This window comes from Lycium barbarum, chromosome 11 (genome assembly GCF_019175385.1).
Source record: "Lycium barbarum isolate Lr01 chromosome 11, ASM1917538v2, whole genome shotgun sequence".
NCBI classification, from domain to species: Eukaryota; Viridiplantae; Streptophyta; class Magnoliopsida; order Solanales; family Solanaceae; genus Lycium; species Lycium barbarum.
The window spans coordinates 9,899,582-9,921,935 of record NC_083347.1 but is presented as its reverse complement, the minus strand read 5'-3'; the positions used below and the strand labels follow the sequence as shown (position 1 = coordinate 9,921,935).

General features: G+C 36.1%; 1 protein-coding gene across 1 annotated transcript; it reads left to right on the top strand.

Moving 5' to 3' along the window:
• Positions 1 to 1,776: 1,776 nt before the first annotated feature.
• On the top strand, positions 1,777 to 2,816 carry LOC132617398 (heavy metal-associated isoprenylated plant protein 16-like). Its single transcript, XM_060332389.1, has 3 exons — positions 1,777 to 1,930; positions 2,004 to 2,088; positions 2,304 to 2,816. The coding sequence occupies exons 1-3, from the start codon at positions 1,925 to 1,927 to the stop codon at positions 2,579 to 2,581; spliced, it is 369 nt and encodes a 122-aa protein (XP_060188372.1). The 5' UTR covers positions 1,777 to 1,924; the 3' UTR covers positions 2,582 to 2,816.
• The last annotated feature ends 19,538 nt before the right edge of the window (positions 2,817 to 22,354 follow it).

Genomic DNA, 22,354 nt, shown 5'->3' with positions numbered 1-22,354 from the left:
AATAGTCACAAAAACAAATCCACCCTAATTTTTTGTTTACCCGATGTTGGGATATATCCATATTATGTTGTCCATGCTTAAATTGCAAGCCTGGACGTTGGGGGTAGGGGAAGGAGGGGGGAAGGGAAAGTTGTTAGTATCTCATATAGATGGTGCATGTGATTTTGTATAATATTTGACAATCCTCACTTCATGACTAACTTATCAGTTAGGTAAGTCTAAGGACCATTTCTTCAACGAGCTGGTCACAAATATTCATTACTCATAAGAGAGATTTAATTTAACTACAATAAAAGGTAGCAAGTTCTCAATAATATATTCTATATGTACATAAACTAATCCAAAAAAGTAACCATAATAATAAATAAAAATAGAAAAAGTAAGAAGATTCTAGTGCAATCTAACGAATTGCATCATTTTGGACCCTTAGAAGACGTCCTGAGGATTGCTTGGAAGATGACTTCATTAATTTTTTATGTCCCAGTTAACCAAACAATAATAAGATCTGTGTCCCACCGAAAATACCAGGTTGACTTATTGACTTTTAGATCCCACTCAATGGGGATCTAGAGAATTATTTACAGATTTACGTGTACTTAGTAGTTTTTGCTCATAGATAATGTACAGTATATGTATATAACAAAATTCATTAAATGTCTATTAAAATCAATGGTGAACCTGATTATTATTATATTATTAACTTGATCGTTTTAATCAACGGTGAACCTGATTATTATTGGAATTTTTACTTGGTGTAACTACTTCTAAGAAGTAATTATTAATAATAACTACCTTTTAATTTATTTATGTTTAGTAGTTACAGTAATTTTGTAAATTACCATTCGTAGCTACACCAAAATACAAAAAGTTGGAGTGGCTGAAGTGGTTATTGGGCGAGGCTCTCACCCGCCTGCTCAAGTTCGAACCCGACTAACAACATTTCTTTTCTTACATATTTTTCCTAGCTTCTTCTCCTTGTATTTGAGTGTATTTCGCCATATGTATTTGACTCATATTTGTATCTATATGTATTTGGCCTGAGTGTATCTCGTCATATGCATGTGACATCAAATACATATAAGCCAAATACATATGACGAAAATACACTCAAAATACAAGGAGAAGAAGCTAGGAAAAATATGTAAGTAAAGTAATGTTGTTGGTTGGGTTCGAACCTGGGCGGGCAAGGAGAGAGTCTCGCCCAAATACACGCGAAATACACAGCTTTGGCTTAAAAGTAAACTATGAATTGTAATTTAGAAAATGGTTAGCTACTAATAGTAAGATCCTCGTAGAAAATAGTTATATTTGTAAGTTTCCCATTATTATTATATTATTAACTTGATCGTTATAGAAATTCTTCCAAAAATTAATTACAAACAGTCTATTACTGATCCCTTAATCTAGTAAAATTTGTTAAGATCTTATGTGTCATCAAGGTGTCGCTGATGTGGTGCTCGCGTGGCATGGGAAACGAAAGTAAAACTGGTTATATATCTTACGTGGACGTGGTGCTTGCGTGGCATGCCAAAAGCAAATAAAAATCGTAAATATCGGATGTGTCGTCAATGTGGCGCTGATGTGTACTTGTGGGCGTGTGTATTACTTATGTATTATCTATCCCTAATTTAAACAACAGTTTGGGATCATACAATCACAATTAAGTCTAAGTCATCTACATGCCGTCCAGAGGGGGGCGAATGACTGAATCATTCTTATTTCTTACTCAATATACGAGTTATTTCGAATTACTTGAGGACTTGAGTCTATAAATAGTCAAGAATGTATGAGTCTTTCTCCACTGCAATTTCCTAGCATTTCCAAATATTACAAACTCCTCCTCCTCTCTCTCTCTCTCTCACACACTCTCTCTGCCTACTGAATTTTATTGCTACGCAATTTTAATTTCCATCAGACCAAAAAAATGAAGGTATTCATATTTATTTTGTGTAATTTTTCATATGTAATTCAACTATTGACATCATGTTCATAAAATTGTGCAGCAAAAGGTGGTTATCAGATTATATTTGAGTGGGTGTGATCAGAAATGTCGGGCCAAGGCCTTCAAAAAAGCTGTCTCTCTGCCTGGTACTCAACTCTCTCCTTTGAGTTATTTATTATTTCAGTCAAAATTGTTAGGGATGCGAGCAAACTTACACATTAATAACTAGATAGTAAAAAAGGTTATGTGCTTCTCGGGAGTCAAAATTTAACCAAAAGCGAACAATATCACATTTTAGCCAAATAAATATCTTGTGAAACTCATTAGGATTAATATATATATTGTTGTTTGTGTTACTTAGGTGTGGAATCAGCAGCCATGACAGGGGACGAAAAGAACCAATTAGAAGTTGTGGGTGAGATTGACGCCGTGGAACTGACGCGTGTGCTCAGGAAGAGTATGGGGCAGGCGGAACTGGTGAGCGTTGGCCCTGATAAGAAGAAAGAAGAAAAAAAGCCCGAAGCAGCTATTGTGACACAGCTGCAACCCACCTTGTATTGCTGTGCCTATCCGCCTCAATACTCTCAATACCCTGTTTACCAAGTTACAGATTCAAATGATTTTTGTTCCATTATGTGAAATTATGCCAATTTGGACTACCTATTGAAAACAGAGTGTATAATATTGGAACGGAACTACTCCACAAAATGATACTGGAAGGTCGAAACAGAGTGTCGTTTAAGTTGTTGGTCCATCCAGAGAGCTTAGTATATGATAAATTTTTGGTTTTGCTTTTTCAGTTTTTATTTCGACCTTTTTGGGTCTTTTGAAATCCCTTTATTGAAAAATAAGAATTTCGGATTGGATGATCAAAGTGATTTTATAGATACTTCCTTTGTCTCAAAATACTTGCCACATTTCGCTTCATAACTAAATTGAATTAGATTAATATAATATTTTAATTTAAATTTAAATTTAAATATACAAAAACGAAACGAAAAGCACTTTAAGTTGCAGTTTTCTAACATCAATATGGTAAAAAATACATTACGTAGTTTGATTCTTAATAAGCGAAACGTGACAATGTTTTTAGGACGGAAAGACTATATACTATGCATACAAAACAAAATGACAAATTCGGTTGAACCAATTGAAGTCATGTTCCATCAGTCTATATGTATGTGTGACTTTTATAGAACACAAAGAAGTCGCATCCAAAACAAATAAGACAATGAAATTGCAATGCAAGAGTAGTTTTCCTTTCACTAAGAATTAGATTAGTACAGATGTTTGTTTTGGATTATTTAATTTTCCATATAGTATCAATTTCTTTAATCACAAGTCCACAATCAGTGTGTTGATTATTGTGAAAGAAGTAAATGCCACTTCAAATCAAGCTTTTAGGAGAAAAGTAGATGAAATGACAAATGGATCGGACACAAAAAGGACAATGTATTTGTGCATATATTTCCATTTAGGAGTAGTTTATACGTTTAGAAAATAAAAATTCTGGTTGTTAAAACTCGTACAAAATTGGTAGATGATATGTACCGTGTATGAACACCATTAACCCACAAGCGAAACAAAGAATGAAAGTGGTACTTCTTCTCTTAAAGCTTTTGCTAATAGAATGTCTCAACATGAAGTTTGACTGGGTTGTCACTTCTATTTATCTTAAGAAAACAAGTGACATAGCAGGCGTTAGGACATAGATTGAGTGATATTTGAGAAAAGAAGTTAGTACTATTTGAAATTAAGTTTTTTAAAAGAAATTGAAGTTAAAATTTTTTATGGACATGCATTTCAGTAGAAAAAATATAAAAGCGTTGTGAAGGAAAAAATTACTTTAAAAGCTGGTCCAAACAAGTTTCTTAAATTTGAAAAGCTTCTTTTCAATTTTGTGAAAAATTAACATAATGTATAACCAAATAGATTTTTGAATTTTTGTTCTTAGGTCCAAGGCCCTATGATTTGTAGTTTTATCATATAAATATCAAAAGAAAATTGATAAGGAAGTAACATAATGAAACAACAACGCAGGGATTTAGTAGCACAATTGATTGACTATCTGAACTTTCACTTTTTTGGTGAGAATTCGAATCTCTATGTTGTAATCTCTTCTCCCATTTTTCCTTCCCCTACCTTATGTAATAAAAATAATTTAAAAAATAAAAATGAAAAAAATGAGACAACAACAGTTCGATATGAAATTAATACATTAAACAAAGACTCAGAAAGATAGAAAGGTTGACTGACTCGTAGTGTGATTTGCGAATAAGAGGTAGGCTGGTAGGGGCCCAGAACTAGAAGCAAGGTCTCTTAAGTCAACTCATTCAACGGAAAAAAAAAAAAACCCTAACTCAACAAGGTTCATAATATAAGTAGTACTTTTCCGTTTGAATTGATTTTACACACCCTTTTTTTAGTTTGTTCTAAAAAAAAAAATTGAAAACAATTAATTGTATACTTCTAGTTTACGCTTAATAAAAAACCTTTTATGGTCACACCAAGTCATAATATGTTTAGACCACAAGTTTGACAACATTTAGTGGTACGCTTTAATACATACTCTCTCCGTCTGAATTTATGTGATCAAGAAATGAAGACTTGATATGGAGCTTAAGAAAGAAATGAAGACTTTTGAAACTTATGTAAAACAAGCTATAAGCATTTGTGTGGCTGTAAATTATTACATTAATGGTAAAAGGGAAAGTTTTTGTCACGACCCAAGCCGATGAGTCGTGACGAGCGCTTGACCATTACTGACCAAGCACCCCTAATCTCGTACTTGCATCTCACCGAGCAACCTGGTGGCCCATAAATAACTTATAACTGAGCTATACCATCTCTTGTAAGATTAATACCATAGACTCTGCACCAAAATCTCACAACCAATGCATATATATAAACATACGTGCTAAGGATAACAGGGCAAGCCGACTAGCTAGGCCGCTACGTATGTTGTACAACAAAATTAAGAGCTGACAAGGCTACATAACATCCCAACTACACACAACTGTCTACGGACCTCTATGGAGTACGAGCTGTAGAAAGGACAGGACAAGGCCCTGTCATACCCATATATACAAATCAAAATGGCATACCAAAAAGGACTGCAGCTCCGAGCCAAGTGGAGCGCACCGTCTGTAGCTGAGCGGAAGGCCTATCGAGCTGGATCACCTGTCTGGCTACCTGAACCTCCGGGCATGAACTCAGCGTCCCTCGGCAAAAGGGACATCAGTACGAAACAATGTACTGAGTATGTAAGGCAAAGGATAACTGAAACTGAACTGAAAACAATGCAATCTGGAGGCCAAAGAATGCCCTGAATATCTCACCTGACCTGTCTCATATGAAATGCAATATAATGCTATTATATATCTCGCTGACCAAGTGGCCAGGCAACTGAAAAATCTCACTGATCCGTCAGCCAGGCAATCTGTCTCACTGACGCGTAGGCCAGGCAATCTGTCTCACTGGCCAAGTGGCTAGGCTAAAGAAAATGTCTCACTGAGCAAGTGGTCAGGCTAAAGAAAAATATATATGTATATCATGCATATGCTGCAAAACTCTGATACTGTAACATGTCTCTTCTGTCTCTCTCTAAACTCAAGGACATAAGGAGGGGATATGGCCCCCCCAAAAAGAACAACATAACTGTAACGACCCGTTTGGTCGTTTTGGCGTTTTGGAGTCTTTTCCCCAAATTATCCTTTCCGTAGCTTGAAAATGATATTCTTAACTTGCAGGGATCGATGATACGGTTATATAATTGACGGGTAAATTTTAGAATTTATCTATTTAATGTGTGTGAATAGTTTATTCATAGGAATTTTATTTGCACTTATATAAGGTATAAGTTGATGAATAATGTAATTTACTAAGTGGGTCAATTTTTACCTTATGCATATTGGTTGAGTAAAAAGATTATTTTGGACAATTATTTTAGTTGGTGGTTAATGGGCCAAGCCCATAATTAATTTATTACCCTATGGTATATGACCTATATGTAAGAGAATGAATTAAGTTCTTAGGGTTTAACAATTTTGAGTCTTAGAACAAAAGAGAACATTTTATGGCACCTACGAAGGGAGAGACGATTGAGCTAGTGATTCAGGTAAGAAGTGCAATTAAAACACTAGTTTGGTCTTTGATTATTTGCTTGAGACAAATCTCTTCTCATGTATTATTATACTATTTGTTGGTGAAATGAGATTTATTGTTCCAATTGTTAATTATCACAATCTGTGAGTATTTGATTTCTTATTAGCTAGAAGACAAAATTATGGGTGTCTATCTTTGGTTAATGATTACATAGTAATGATGAAGGAGAATGTTTTATGCAATTTCTACGTAAGTCTTAGGTTCTTAGCTGCTGTTTCGTACCTTAGCTCCGTATTTCGAAAATTCTCTATTACCATGTTACCAATTCGGTTTATGTAAATTTGTATTAGACATATTGGGTTTATGAAATTGAATAATTGATGCATTGGATTATACGAACTCCTTCAAATTTATGGTATTTGAGTTGTGAAAAGTGAGATTTTTATTATAAGTGGGTAATTGAAGGTTTAATGCCCTAGTCTTAAGAGATGAGAATTTATGATTTGAGAGTCCATTTATGGATGAAATTGACTAATTTTTCAAATATATGACCCTTAGGTTGTGAGTGGATTGATTTTTAGATAAAATTCCAATTTTGTCCAAAAATATGGCCCGGGTTCTCTTTTAAAGGATGTTTTTCGATTCGAATCGTATTGTGGCAATATGGGTATCATTAGCTTCGTAATCTAATGTAGATTAATTAATTGATAGACTTTGATCGTTTGGAAGCTATTCAGAGGAGAAAGGCTCAAGTGGATCAGTTCATGGCGCCCGTTCGGCTTCGAGGTAGGTTATGGCTTACTTTATGTCTAGACTCCGATTAGCAAAACGTATGTGGATAGTAGTGATTGACGGGGAAAGCATGATAGGCCTTGGGGAATGGTGTGGAGGTGAATTCCATCTAGGTTGGTATGGTGATTTGTTATGTGGGTTTGTCGCCGTGGTTGTCAGTTCATGCACTTGATATAATTGGCTCTCTCTCCTCTTTTGTTATCTCATTTGTCAGATGGAAGAGGAAGGTTATTACTGAGAAATTGAATATTGAATTGCATTTCATAGTATGAATGTGTGGAACCTGTGATTGCGGTGATTATTGAGGTTAATTCATGCGAGACATGCATTCCATATTCCATGTGTTATTTGATGTGATTAACACCTAGTTGTATCTCTGTCACATACTATCTCACTCATCTCATGAAAGGGAAGGGTAATATTGATTGTTATACCCCATTTTAACCGGGTCAAATCAGAGTACAACATATTGGTGATTCCTCAATCCACCATGCTTTTAGTTGAGGAGGAACACTCAAGACCATGCTAAACCTCGGGTAAATATTGTGCTGACTCATGGCTACCTGCGTTCACAAATGGTTAATTCTACCTATCACCCATTTAAATAGCACATGGTCCACATAATACACATGTTTATCCTTCAAATCAATGCACACAATGTGATAACCGTCGTTTGGGGTCATAGACCCACTCGGACATTTAGACGAGGTTGACTAATGAACTTAATACACCTTAGGTATTAAGCCTCCTAGGTTTACGTGATGCATGTCCTTAAAGAGGGTTTTGGCTAAGCTCTATCTTAGGCTGACTAAGAGTTGGTTTCCTATGACGCAAGGCTCCCCCAAGTGGACAACTTGGGAGTGGAAAGTCCGTGGCTGTCGACTGCACCGCCGATCGACTAAATCCGCAAGATCGATCCAACTAAAGGGTGATTTAGTAGTGCACGGCCGTGAATCGCGAAACCGCTTTAAATGTGTGAATTTGTGTGAATTTTTCAGGAGTGGAGGGAGTATGAACAGAATGACAATTAAGGAAAGCAATAACATATTATTACATAGAAAATTTCACATAATAAAATAATCACTTAGAAACACCTAATAAAAGCAACAATAAAGGCAAAAAATAGAGAAAAACAACCAAAACACCCAACAAACTAATTATTAACCTGAGTTTGTTATGGTTAGAACCTAAAATCCCCAGCGGAGTCGCCAAGCTGTTATACCCCATTTTAACCGGGTCAAATCGGAGTACAACATATTGGTGATTTCTATTTATTTATTTTAAGGAGTCACCACCTAATTATTTAATTGTGAATTAGGACACCTAGTTATTAACTAAGGTAAAGCTAAACTAAACCTCCGTTAGTGGTCTACTTAATTAGTGTGATTCTAGGTAAGAGTTCTTGATTATCCTAAAGGGAAGGGGTTAGGCATCCTTTAGAATCCGTTAATTACGGTTACCGACCAAACTTAGGTTATTTAATTAAGACTAAAAACATACAAATATAACATTTAAATGTTTAGGAAAATGGTTTGTAAATAATATCAGGATTTCAAAAATGGAGAATATAAGGTTGCTATTTAAATTAAAATAAGGTAGTAGTTTATAGAAAAGGACTTTAGCCATATTATACTAAAAATATGCTGGATTGGTCAATACACTAATAGGCATTTCAAACAATTCAATGATTGATTATCAATTGATTTTAGCTGCTTAGTTTATTAAGTGATAAAATAAGATCAAGAAGGCCATAAACAAATTAGCTCCCTACTATTATGTGAAAAGTAGTTTAAAATATAACCATCCTCTTTTATGAAAATTGGGCCTTGTTTGAAAAATAAAGATATAAATTAAATTTGGGAAAAGATTCATCTCCAATCACTACTAGAAATGGTCATTTATTGCCTTTAAATAGAATTAACCATAAAACTAAAAAAAAGCTTAAAAATAACGTTAAGTTATAGTTTGAAATCGGATTTAATTCTTAATCAGATTACTCAATCCATTTAAGACTTGTAAAAGAGTAATTGACAGAAATTTTAAACTGACGAAATAGGCTAGATTATTAAACTTTTAAATACGTTATTTCGAAAGCAAATTCAAACTCTAACTACCCATTATCACTAAACTATCCCCACTAATTTTACTAGAATTCATCTAAACTAAGAAAACAAAGAGAAGGTAAATGTTAGTCAAGCAATCAAATATACAAAAAAACATAGCAACGGAAATAAAATGTTTAAATGGGCTCGGCCCATTTTAATGCTATTGCGATCTGTTCTGCCATATGGGCTTTGGCGCGAAATATTTTTTTTTCTATGCTGCGGACAGGGCTGACACGAGAGAGAGATCTCGTTGGGCTTTTAGCCCAATACCGAATGCGGAAGAAGACGAGTCCCTTGGACTCGTACGCGAGGGTCATGCATAAAAACGAAAGAAAAGGATTAGTAGAGTGAAGATTTACAAGACTTATTCTTCAAATAAAAGAGAAAGCAAATAGCCGAAACAAATATAAAATATCACGTAAATAACAAACAAGAACCGAACCTTGACATGCTAACTTAATAGAATAATTTCAATATTCAAAATAAACAAGTGATTTATGTATACATTGTGTATATTTAAGTATACCTCATGTATACACGTCCATAAGGATACTTAGAAGGTTAATATTGAAAAACTTTTGCCCCCCTTCCTCCCGATGTTGCACAAGTTCCAAGGGATTTCATGAATCCCAGGTATGGCTAACACCGGGGAGGGTTCAAGCTTAATCCATAATGACCAATCTAATCTCCTCATTAACGTGCTTAAACGAAAGTATACCAGTAATATACGCACATATACATAATTCACACTTGCAACATACAAGCAAAGCCTTTAGACATAGGCAGAATCAAACAGTGTAATATTTATTGTACTTAGGCGTGTATAGAGTTTGGACAAACAGAAATAGTAGTCATGGTATCAAATAAAAACATAAACAAAGCCTGGCCTAGTAGGTTAGGCAAAATATAATATCAAATGACATGGAGAGATCCATATAAGAGCAAAAGCAAGTTCGAACTCAGGGGCTCAGATTGCAGGCAAGGTTTTGATATGGAAGAAAGAAGCAATGTCACAAATGATATTCTTATCCTCTTAACAGACCATGCATGCTTAAGGATGGATGATATATCAAGTGTATACTTGATATACAAGCCTATAGCATACCAAAAGTATGTGAAGACAGTATACTTTGTATACCCTGATATATCCATATGTGTATAACATCTTAATCAAGCAGAAAAGATTAAAATTCCAATTCGGACCAATATTTACTAAAGATGATACACCTTATTACAAATCAGATCTCACCCTGTTCATTTCAGATTTGAGAGAAACTCAACTATCACAGTGAAAGCTTCCATTTTTGACAGCATATGCGAAACAGGTGTTAATTTAGAAAAGATGCATTCTATCTTACCTTTTATTCTTTCATTATTTCAGTGACAATATGAGGTATTTCAAAGAAAGAATGAGGTGTCCATAGACAGACATGACAATTCAAAATACTGGAAAAAATCAGTTATTTAAAAACAGGCTAATTGAGCTAAACTTCCAGCATTATCAGATTCATTAAATGAAACTCATTCAAACCTCCTCCAAACATCATGCAATGGTTACAACAAGATCCCATGGTTTTCAGCTACTCAACAAGATTAAAAAGGAACAGAAATGCAATACTATATAAATGTTCAATTATACAAAGGCATGAGCATTCAGTATACTCACATGAACTACATACGGACAGATAGACAAGGCAAGATTTTAGATCCTTTTGACAGATAGTCACACAAACTACATGACTCACTCTAAAAGGTTAACCGGGGTTGAATTCAGATTCCTGTTGATCCTATTTAGACTCATTAACACCATTTGACCCTCACTTTATTCATGCTGGAAACTAACTGAAACAGGTAGACTCATACTAATACCAAAAAAAGGAAATTTTCAGGAACAGTTTGTGAATTAGCATAGAAACATTAACAACACCATATTAGGCCAGATTGGACATCCTTCATCATTTAAAGTTATTAACCACCTAAACCATGCTAAATGTAAGTTTATGCTTAGATAGATTCAAACAGTATAACTACAGGTTGTTATTTCCATTGAAAACAAGGTGAAGCACACAGATGGACTCTTTAGTTTACCAAAATCCACCTAATTCCCAATCATGACTAATGAACTGATTAGTTTAGATATCTAATGGCCAAACAGGTACTCATATTGAAGCTGGACAAGAAACAAATATCATTATACTTCACCAATTCCATTTTTTACAGTGACAAATTGTTCAAATTTATTCTCAATAATCATAATAAGTTCTGAAGCTTAAACTCCAACAATATTCTTCTAAACTCAGATTTATTTCTCATGTCCTTTAATCCATTTTACTCAGATAAGCAACAAGATAAAGGCTGGCTGATTGCACTATCATGCTTAAACCAAGCAGAATCAAATCATGTCTGAACTTTACTACGTAATAATCAACTAACTAGTCTTACTATGGCAGTATATTAACACAGGACACATGTTTAACCTGGACAAATCATACTCAAACAATGCTTAAAGACATGCTTAAATTAAAACAGGTCAGAATAACAACCAGTCATGCTTAACATAATAGGCATAACACATAAGATATACCATACTAAACTAACCTAACATATTAAAACAAAATTAAGACGGAAGTATTTTATCTAATCATACCAGCACATAAACATGCTTTAATCAAAAAAACAAAAAAACCACAAACTGAACTAACACAACCACATGCTAAATCACACAAATGATAAACTAGGCTAGCACATAACAACCAGGAAACTAAAAATGCCAAAAAAATAGAAGAGAAAAGGGGAATTAACGGACCTTCTTCGGGTGCAGCGAAGTGGGTGCGAGGTCTCCGACACACACTCGAACACTACGATCTCCGAGTTTGCACGCACTCGGATTCGAAACAGTAACAGAGCAAAAGAAAAATATTTTTTTTTTTGGTATTTTGGATTTATATCAAGAAAAATGAGACTGATGAAAGATTAATATTTTCAGGGGGATTCGGGCGGCTAAAGAACTTATCCCTAAATGACTCAAGAAAAGGATTATTTATAGGACACATCTAGGTTTTTTCTAGGGTTCAAAAAATTGGGCGGGATTTTAAATCGAAATCCGTTTAAATCAAAACGTTAAGGTGCTTTGCTATGTCATTCGAACCAGAAAAAAAGGAGACAAAATCCATTAAACTCGTCCCATGAAAAATGCAAAGGAATTGATAAAAGACAGATTTGAACTCACAAATGGCCAAAATCCATTAAGGGTTTCAGATCGAAAATAAAAGAAAAAGAACATAAAGAGGGAAAGAAAATCACCATTCACGTTGACTCTGATAAAGGAGGTACGGTGTATTTAATTTCCATTCCCGAATTGACAATGCACGGTCTGTGGGAGGCGAAATAGGTCTGCGATTTTGTTGCTTTTCGTCGGAGAGAGAGAGAGAGAGAGAGAGAGAGCAGGTGAAGAGAGAGGGAGAAGAGGAGGCGGATGAAAGAGACGAAGCGATGCCCTAATTATTTTCATTTAGACGCACGGGCCGGGTCGGGTAGGTTGGAAGGGTTAGTGGACTGGGTTATTCAACGGGTAGTGGGCTGGGAAAATTTAAATGAATGGTGGGCTGGACAGGTCTGAAAATATTTATGGGCTGATTGGGCTCGTATTTGATCAAAAATATTTGTGGGTTGATTGGGCTCGAATTTGGACGAATGGCTTCTAAATTTAAATAAATGACCCATTGCAATTAATTACATATTAAAGTGTGCTATGCTTATAAGCTGCAAACAGCTTATAAGCTAAAAAACAATAAGTTGGGGTAGTCTAACTTTTTTTTTTGGCTTATAAGCTGTTTTCGATAAGCTAAGTCAAATGGGCCCAATTATTTTTTTGAGCTTATTTTAAGCACAAAATGACTTTAAGCTGGTCAGTCAAACACTCAAAAAAGCTGAAAACAACTTATAAGCAACTTATAAGTCAATCCAAACGGGCTCTTACTATCAAATATATTTATTAGTATTCAAATAAAATTATACGATGTCGTAATAGTTGTGCGATAACATTTTAAAGTTTAACAGTAAGTAAATGCTATTGTTTAATTGCATAAAAAAATGCAATGCGTGTGTGCATAAGACGGTAAATAAAAATGTTAAAAGCGATCATAACGCAAATCATAATAATAAAGGTAATAATAGTAATAATAATAATAATAATAATAATATTAATAATAATAATAATAATAATAATAATAATAATAATAATAATAATAATAATGAGAAAAGCGACGATATTAATAGAAAACTGATTAAAATTGTGGTAAAGTATAAACGACTATTCTTAAGCTATCAAAAAAAATATTAGAAACACAAATAAATATTTTAGAAGACAGGCTGGACAAAATTGGGTGTCAACATTGATGATTGAACCGTGGGCAATAATATGACTTGTACTTGTTGTTTTCATATTGGTGATATTGTTGAGACTGATATCATGCATGACATGCTTCCATATTACTCTTATGTTGTCCTGATGGTGAGGTGAGTGATTGAGGGACTCCGAGGTCTTTGCCGGAGATTGAGAGTGATTGAGAGACTCTGAGGTCATTGCCAGAGATTCAGAGCAATTGATAGCCTTCGAGGTTTCTGCCGGAGAGCACGAGTGGTACATGGACTTCGCGGGTCCCCCATGGGTCATGACTATGAAGCATTGCCATAGCATATATGTACGAGAGTGGAGCGTGAGAGGTGACTACTGTATTGCATAGCATTTGCATAGCACGGCATTGCATAGCACTCTATTTGAATTGTTATTTATGTCATTGCATGGCCCATTCTCTGATTGATTCTTGATTGGTGAATTATTGAGTTGTTGTTTGTAAGTATTTATTAGAGGATTGATGGACTTGAGGTTTAGAAATTTCCACCTAGGCTTATAACCTGAGATATTGAAATCCCTTATGACTATCGTTACTGTAAGACTTCCATATTTGCTAGAGTTGTGACTGTGTTTGATTACTTATCTGCTTACTTGTTAGTTGATTCTTGTTTATATGCGTGAACTAACCATTGACGGCCTATGATACCTACGAGCCTTGTGTTGTGCTCATATTACTCTTGCTACACTCCTTGTCGAGTGTAGAGTTATTTTCAGGTAATGTTCGAAGTCTCGCAACCATATCGAAGCATTCGTCAGAGGCGTTTGGGTGAGCTATTTGAGATCTTTTAGCCCAGAGTCTCTTAATATGTTGATCCTTATCCTTAAACAAAAGTCGTATCCTGTTTGAGTCTGTTATCTACTTCAAATTGTAAACTTCTTAGAAGCTCTTGTACGAGTCTAGACCAGGTTTTGGAAATTTCTTGTAATAAAAGTATTTCTGCCGCATTGGTTTTAATATTTAAACTGTTGGAGTGTGTTTACTTATTGTTATTCCGCATGTAGTATCAAATTGAGGTAGTTAAGGGAAGGGTTCGCCTACCAGGGGATAGTGTAGGTGCCATCATGGCTTATGAAATTTGGGTCGTGACAATAACACTCGGAAACTATGCCACAATACGGCAAGCTCTACTTTGACAAATCTCTAGTCATAAGGATCTTTACGCTCCCACCATGTATGGAATCATGCCAGAAAAAGAAGGAACAACCTTAACATATCTGGAATTTCATTTCTCGACTTTCCAACCTACTTCCGGTCTCGCAATCTACATATAAAACCATTCATACTATTGTTAAGCTTATCGTCGTATGCTTATCTTAAGCCTTCAAATTAAATCCTTTTTAGAATCTACCAAAATTCGGGGAGCATCTCCCCTATATCCTCTACTCCCTCCAATCTTCAAAACAACTCCTAAAGCACAATAAAACATGAACAATTCCATAATCAAAAGATTACATTCAAACTATACTCAATTTAATCCTAAAACTTCTTTTCATAATCAATTCATAACAACAACTTCATACAACCCCTTATACACTCGTATACGACAATTCCTTAACATCATTATTATCCCTCATAACAAGATTATGCTCAAAACATACTAATAATTATAACTCAAGTTAATTCACAACTCAAAATATCATCAAATGCATATTTGAACTTTCCTCCAATTTTCTTCTCCTCAAATCTTAACATAATTACCAAACAAACTCATAAACATGAAACTAAGAGGAAATATTACCTCAAAATTCAAGAACACTTCGATTCTATGGTTACTCCACCTTAAAAATACTCACCCAAATATCTTCGAGAAGAGGACACAAGTGTAGACCTCACTTAGAACCCTTAACCACTTTAATCTTCACTTTGATCCTTGGTTTGGGCTTGGAAATATGTTGGAATATGTTTGGATAGGTTTCTAGGACTTCTTAGGACTTGGATCTATGTTAAAAATGACCAAAATTGTCATATAGACTTAGAGGAATATGTGTGCATGTTGTGGAAGTTGGAGAAATGTTCTAGAGGATTTGGGATATGTTTAGGTGGGTTTGGATATTGGATGAATGTTATGCAAGGTTCTAGAGAGGTGTGGAGATGAGAAATGGTGAAACATTAAGTGATTTAGGTGACTTAAGGGGGTATATATAGTAGTCCAAATCGGGTTGGGCCGATGGGCCGAAATTGGTGGGCCTTTTAAGTAGTTTCTAGAATTTCTGCGTAGGTTCGCAGGCTTCTGACAGTCCGTTTTAAAATGCCCATAACTCTCTGCTCCAATGTCTTATTGACAAACGGATTGTTGTGTTGGAAACTGCACTCGAAGAACTTCATTTTAGGGTCTTGAAACACCTCAAAACTCCTGACATCCCAGGAGATATACCTCTCTGAAGTTGACCCAAAATTTCTGTCCAAAATTCTGCCAAATTTTTTCCAAATTTTTGACAAACTTATTTTTTTTCGATTTGCTCGATCCCAGAACCTTTAGACACTTCCTTAACACTTTTTAAGAGTATTCCTTAACCTTATATGGGTTCCATGACCTCTCTGATCTTATGTTGGTTTACTCATGACGCAAACGACGCGAAAATGTTTGAGGTGTATCATTCTCTCCCCCTTTAAAAACATTCGTCCTCGAATGTTAAGCTCTTAGGAATACTACGAAAATTTTGCCAGAGTTTTCCCTGTAATTGTACCATTACCATTCTGTCGCACAACCTAAAATATACAGGCCTCACAGGGCTACAACATCAATATCCATATTGGCCACACACAGCCAAGAAATCATTCAAAGAAGCATAACATACCTGAGGATAATGGTGTCTCTGTCTGGAGCTCCTTTGGGAGTGGAAAAAAATGTGGGTACCTGGACTTCATATCTTCCTCAGTTTCCCAAGTCATTTCTTCCCTATTATTGTTTCTCTACAGGACTTTAACTGAAGCTACATCTTTGGTTCTGAGTCTCTGAATCTGTCTATCTAGAATAGTAATGGGTACTTCTTCATAGGACAATTTCTTAGTAACTTGGACATCATCTACAGGCACAATTCTAGAAGGATCTTCAACGCACTTACGAAGCATTGACACATGAAAGACTGGGTATACTAACTCCAAATTTGAAGGTAAATCTAACTCGTAAGCTACTTGGCCTACCTTGCGCACAATCTTGTAAGGCCCAATATATCGAGGACTAAGCTTTCCCTTCTTGATAAATCTCATTACACCTTTCATCGGCGACACTTCAAGAATATCCAATCATTAAATTTGAATTCCAAGTTTCCTCGATGATTGTCCGCGTAGGATTTCTGACGGCTTTGAGTTGTTAATAACCGGTTTTGAATAAGCTTTATCTTCTCCACCGCGTTTTGGATCAAATCTAGCCCCACTAACTTTGTCTCCCCTACTTCGAACCATCCAATTGGTGATCTACACTTATTCCCATATAGAGATTCATACCAGGTCATCTGAATATTGGAATGGTAACTGATGAGTCGTGAAATTACGGCTCATTCGACGCCAATTACTTAATCATTTGGAAATACCCAAGTGCTTTTGATGTCGTTTCTCGTGTTTTTGTGTCAATTTGTAGAATAACATGTGCCGGAAGCAACTTGAAGCAAAACGAAGCAAAATGAAGCAAAAACCCAGCAGAACTGAACAATGGCACCACCTGCGAATCGCAGGTACCACATGCGAGTCGCAGGTGGTGCAGCACCTGTTGACAGAGAGGACAAATTTGAGCACCACATGTGGCACCACATGCGACACCACCTACGAGTCGCAGGTGTAACAAGCGAATCGCGGGTTGTGTCGCGGATGCTGCTCAACAATTAACTGAAGATGCATAACCTGCGATGGTCTGGTGAAATCCGCAATTCGCGGGTTGAACATGCGACATTAGGTGCGATTCGCACTCTATGCACAGGGGCAATTTTGTCTGGAAATTGTTCTCGTTTTTGGACCTGCTATAAATAGATTGCTAGGGTTTTGAATTGTACTATCCTGCAGTTTTTGGCATAGATTTCTTTTAGAGGCACAAACCCTATATCTTTAATCTTAGAAGTGGTTGGATCATTTAAGGCAACAACTTCTCTCTCATTCCATCTTGTATTTTCATTGTAAGTGTGTTATGTTAATCTTTAAGCTTTTTCTGTCAACAAACATTATGAGTAGCTAATTTCAATTCTAAGGTTGTGAATCCCATGATGGGTATTATGTGAATGGGTTTTTGTTATTGATATATGCATAATGGTTGTCATTATTTATTCAATCTTTGAGTTGTAACGTAGGGTAATGATTGCAAGCATTAGCCGAAGCCATTATATTGACTTTTCTTGGGAAAGAGAGTCAATATTGGTAAGATTGAATAACAATGACTCGAGGCGTTAACCCTCGTTTAATAGACTAACTTAGGAATAAGAATAAGTCTAAATTGGCATTATTGGTCGCTCTTCGATTGTAACTCTTTTATATTCGGAAGAATCATAAAGAGGAAATACTGCTTAACTGTTGGGAAACATTAAGAAGTCTTTAAGAGACCAAGTGCATATTCATAGAACAACCATTAGAAGTATATCACTTTGAAACCTGAAACATATTATCTAATCAAATTGGGGAACACAACCTTAGTCTCTCTCTCTCATTAATTACATTTTAAGTCAAAGTATTCAATTACATTATTCAACAATCAATTCAAACTATCTGGATTAGGATTAAAGCATTTAAAGACTGGTATCACATATGATTAGTACTCTTTTCTCTCCATATTCCCTGTGGGATTCGACCCCAACCTTGTTGGGTTACTATATTTGACAACGTCCGCTTTACGCCATTAATAGGTGTAATTTGAGCATATGAGTATGGATATGGTTGTAATGAAAGAAAAGAAAAACAAAGTTACGGCTAAAAAATGGGTTAACTAGGATATCAATGTAATGGGTAGGAGTTTTTAGGTTTAGTGGCGGTCCAAAAAGAGCCTAATATCCTTTTTCAAACAAGTGTAGTTTAGTATTTCGCCTTGAGATACTTTCCGGGCAAGTTCTAGACCACAATTATGCACAAGACTAGAACAATAACCTTTCACACACATGGCACATGGATTACTTTACTAACTTCTAACTACTTCTCAACCCATCATTTTAGACTTACAAAACATTTGTGTATCAGTAACTAGAACACACTAACTGGTTATCCCGATTTCCTTATAGTTATAATATCCATACTGATCATTCCTTCGTTCATCAACGATATATCTATATGTTCCTCGGTCTTTCCGGCTTTCTGTTTATTTATTAGCGGACTATGAACTCTGCAATATTTCTTCTTTTGATCTATGAAGGTCATGATACATCATTATTACCTCTGAATAGATCATCTACCTTTGCAACATTTGATATAGGCTCGACCTTGATATTTTAGGAATCCACCTTACTGAGATACTCTTTCCTGACTACCCTTTCAAGCTTCGATTTTTAGAGATATGCCATAACTAGAATACTACATCTTTACTCAAGTTTTTCGACTTATATCATATTATTTTCCATTGCTATCCTTGACTACGCTACGCTTCATCAGTTGAAGCCCTATAATAGTCTTGACAAGCTTCTCATATACTTGTATCATCTTTGGGATACATAATTCTATACCGTTTTGTTACCTCCCAGAATGAATGTATCCATCTTGGTGCTAGATTTATCCTTATTCTTATTAGTACATACTCTCAGAAATCTGTAACTAATCTTAGTTGTGACTATTCATCGTCTGAATTTGTCTAGTCAGTTGCACATATTTGTAATGAGTCACATATTCTTGCAGGCATACTGATCCTGGATGGGCCTAAGCTTTCATCAAAAGGATCTTCATAGTTTCTTTATTGTTCTTCTAAGATTACCTTTCTCCTATTATTCTCTTTCCCCATTTCATCACCGTGATGGTATCTAGCGCCAATTTTATTCTCAAAATTTGCCCCGATTGTTAATGTTCATTCTTCTCTTTGCCACATAAACACTCAGTCTTTAGACAAACCTCTTCTAAAATACAAATTTGTCTCCTTAATGAAGGGTACATCTTATATCAACTCGCGACTTCCAACTCATTCATCTACCATCACATAACCAATTCCTTCAAAGCATCGTTCACATCCTTCATTAGCTATTCAGCCTTATATTACTTAATCTTGTGTCAAGAGAATTTCTGAAAAAGAATCTTTCTATACCTTAGTCCTAACTTTGTCTTATATCCATATATCTTTATACTCGTACCTCCGTACAACATCCTTGCCAATATACTTATAAAAATCTCTTGTCGATATTTGGCTCTTCTAGTAATGTACATCGTCTCTTACCTCTTCTACCCCTTTATATTCATAAATCATTAGCATATTTATACTCAAGGGTCATATTTATAAATATATCTATCCCTTCCACTTCTTACTTCGAGAAGAAGTTACAACCCCTATCTGGTCATACCGACACCTTATTAATGAAACACTTTGAAAGGTTTAATCGGCTCAGGTTTCTCCCAATCCGACAAGCAATATAAGGAGTAACATATAGCAACGTGGATCTCCGACGGATCCTCCTCTATAGAAGTCACAAGCTCTGGGGAATCGACTCAATAGCCTCAGAAGGATCTGTCTCAATGGAGTAACTAAGACTCCTCTTAATTTGTCCTCGGTCCTATGGTTCGGAGTCCACCCTGGGGGCCTTCCTTGCACCCCCACTATTAGAAGCCGACCTCTTCATCTATATCAATTTGTACTTACCTACAGAAAAAGAGGGTCAGGAACGATCTTTCGTAGACTCTGGCTCTATTGCATGATCTAAGATAGAAAGGAAGGTCAATGATTCCTACACGCCCCGCAGCCTCCTGTTTATAAGTGTAGCGCGCTTCACACCCATAAACATGACTCTACTGGACACGGTCTGTAGACAACCCTAGGACAGAACTGCTCTGATACCACTTTTGTCACGACCCAAGCCGATGAGTTGTGATGAGTGCCCGACCATTATTGACCAAGCACCCCTAATCTCGTACTTGCATCCCACCGAGCAACCTGGTGGCCCATAATAACTAATAACTGAGCTATACAATCTCTTGTAAGATTAATACCAAAGACTCTACATCGAAAGCTCACAACCAACGCATATATATTGTTACACCTCGGAAATTTCCTCGTGAACGTGCAATGAGAAGTTGTAGATTTGCACTTCGGGCCAGTGGTCATAAAATAGAATACGGCCCGTAAAGTAGTTTACGGACTGTAAACCGCCATCGTCCTTCAACAATCCAAAAATTTTAACTTTCTGTCAAATGCTTCAAGGGTTAAAAACGACTTGGAATACGGACCGTAAATCGAAATACGACCCGTAAACTGAGTTGTAAAATGCCATGATCTCCAGCATGCCTTTCTGGTTTTGATATGCTTAAATACGATCGTGAAGGACGGACTATAAACCAGAATACAGCCCGTAAAGTGGGTTTACGACACTGTGCAACCCGACTACTGTTCATAAAAATCAAATTTTGTGATTAATATAAGGGACCTTTTTCATTCATTTTCATTTCATTTCTCATCTACACCACTCAAGAACTCTCTAGAAAGTTCTCCAAACACTTCAACCATAAGAATAACAAGGAAATCAATGATCAACAACATTAAATCCATGAAACAAAGTGTGTGAAACTCAAGTGAAGTTCATCCAAACCAAGAAGTTCCAAGAAAGGTGAAGTAGGGTTTTGGTGCAAAATGAAGGATTTCACTCTAGGCTTGTTCCACCATCATCTAAGGTAAGTTTCATGACTTCTTTATGTTGTTTAAGGTATTGGAAGGTTAGGATACCCAAATGGTAGAAAAACATAGAAAATGGGCCTTAAATGGATGAATAGTATCACAATTGAATGGTAGTTGAATGGAATCATGAATGTTGATGCTCTATGACTATGAATACGTCCTAAATGACATTTAGACCATGAAATAAGTGTTATATATGAGAAAACGTGATAATGAGTTATAAGTATAAATGTGGAGAAATTAGAGAGAAATGGTGGATCGTGGTAAATGTCTATGAATGACGATTGTTGATTGCAATATTGTGAAACGTTGTTGTAGATGTTTGGGAGTTGAAATAGGAGATGGTAAAAGTCATAGAAACAAAGGAAATGTTGCCCAAATTTTCCCTAGAAATAACGACACGTTCTTATAGTCGATTAACTAATGTTAATACGAATTCTCTCGTGAAGGTAGCGACGTGACATTGAAGGAGAACAAGTGAACGATTGCTAGCTAAACGACGAAGGTATGTGAGACTAGTCCCTTCTTTCTAATGGCATGAATCCTATAGTGTAACTTCTTCCTTATCCATGAGCCTATGTCTATAATTTGCTACATAAGGTAATAAGTTAGAATATAGAAAGTCTAATGATGTTATTTATCGCTTACACTCACCTTATGTGCTAGTCCCTTCAAGGTGAGGCAGAATGTCCATGATTGTTCCATAATGCAATCGGGGGATTACGACCTTACGTCACCCCGACAGAGTATGGTTGGTCTTAAGCCTTATGTATGTATTATGATAAGTTAAGTATATTATGATGGTGTTACTATTACACCGCGCCTATTTGGCCGGGCAGTCACCGCTAAGGCGGGCAGCTATACGATACACCATGGCCAAACGGCATGGGCAGACACCACTAGTGTGCGGCATGAGATGGTACCCCGGATGCGGGAGGCCTGTACATGAGTGTATTTTATGTTTTCATACGAAAATGATTTTCTTACGCTATGGGTATAAAGACGATAAAAAGAGCATTAAATGAGTAGAATGAGCGACAGAGCGAGCGGTGCTCGGTGGTTAGCCCCGGGTACCCGTCGCGGCCCCTAGTTGGGTCGTGACAAAAGTGGTATCAGAGCAGTTCAGTCCTAGGAAGTGTCTACGAGCCGTGTCTAGTAAAGTCTTGTTTATGGTGTGTAGCGCGCCACATCAATAAACAGGAGGCTACAG

Excerpts from the sequence above, each read along its gene's own strand:
- LOC132617398 (XM_060332389.1), top strand. Across the intron at positions 2,089-2,303 it reads AAAAGCTGTCTCTCTGCCTG|GTGTGGAATCAGCAGCCATG; the intron begins GTACTCAACTCT and ends TGTGTTACTTAG.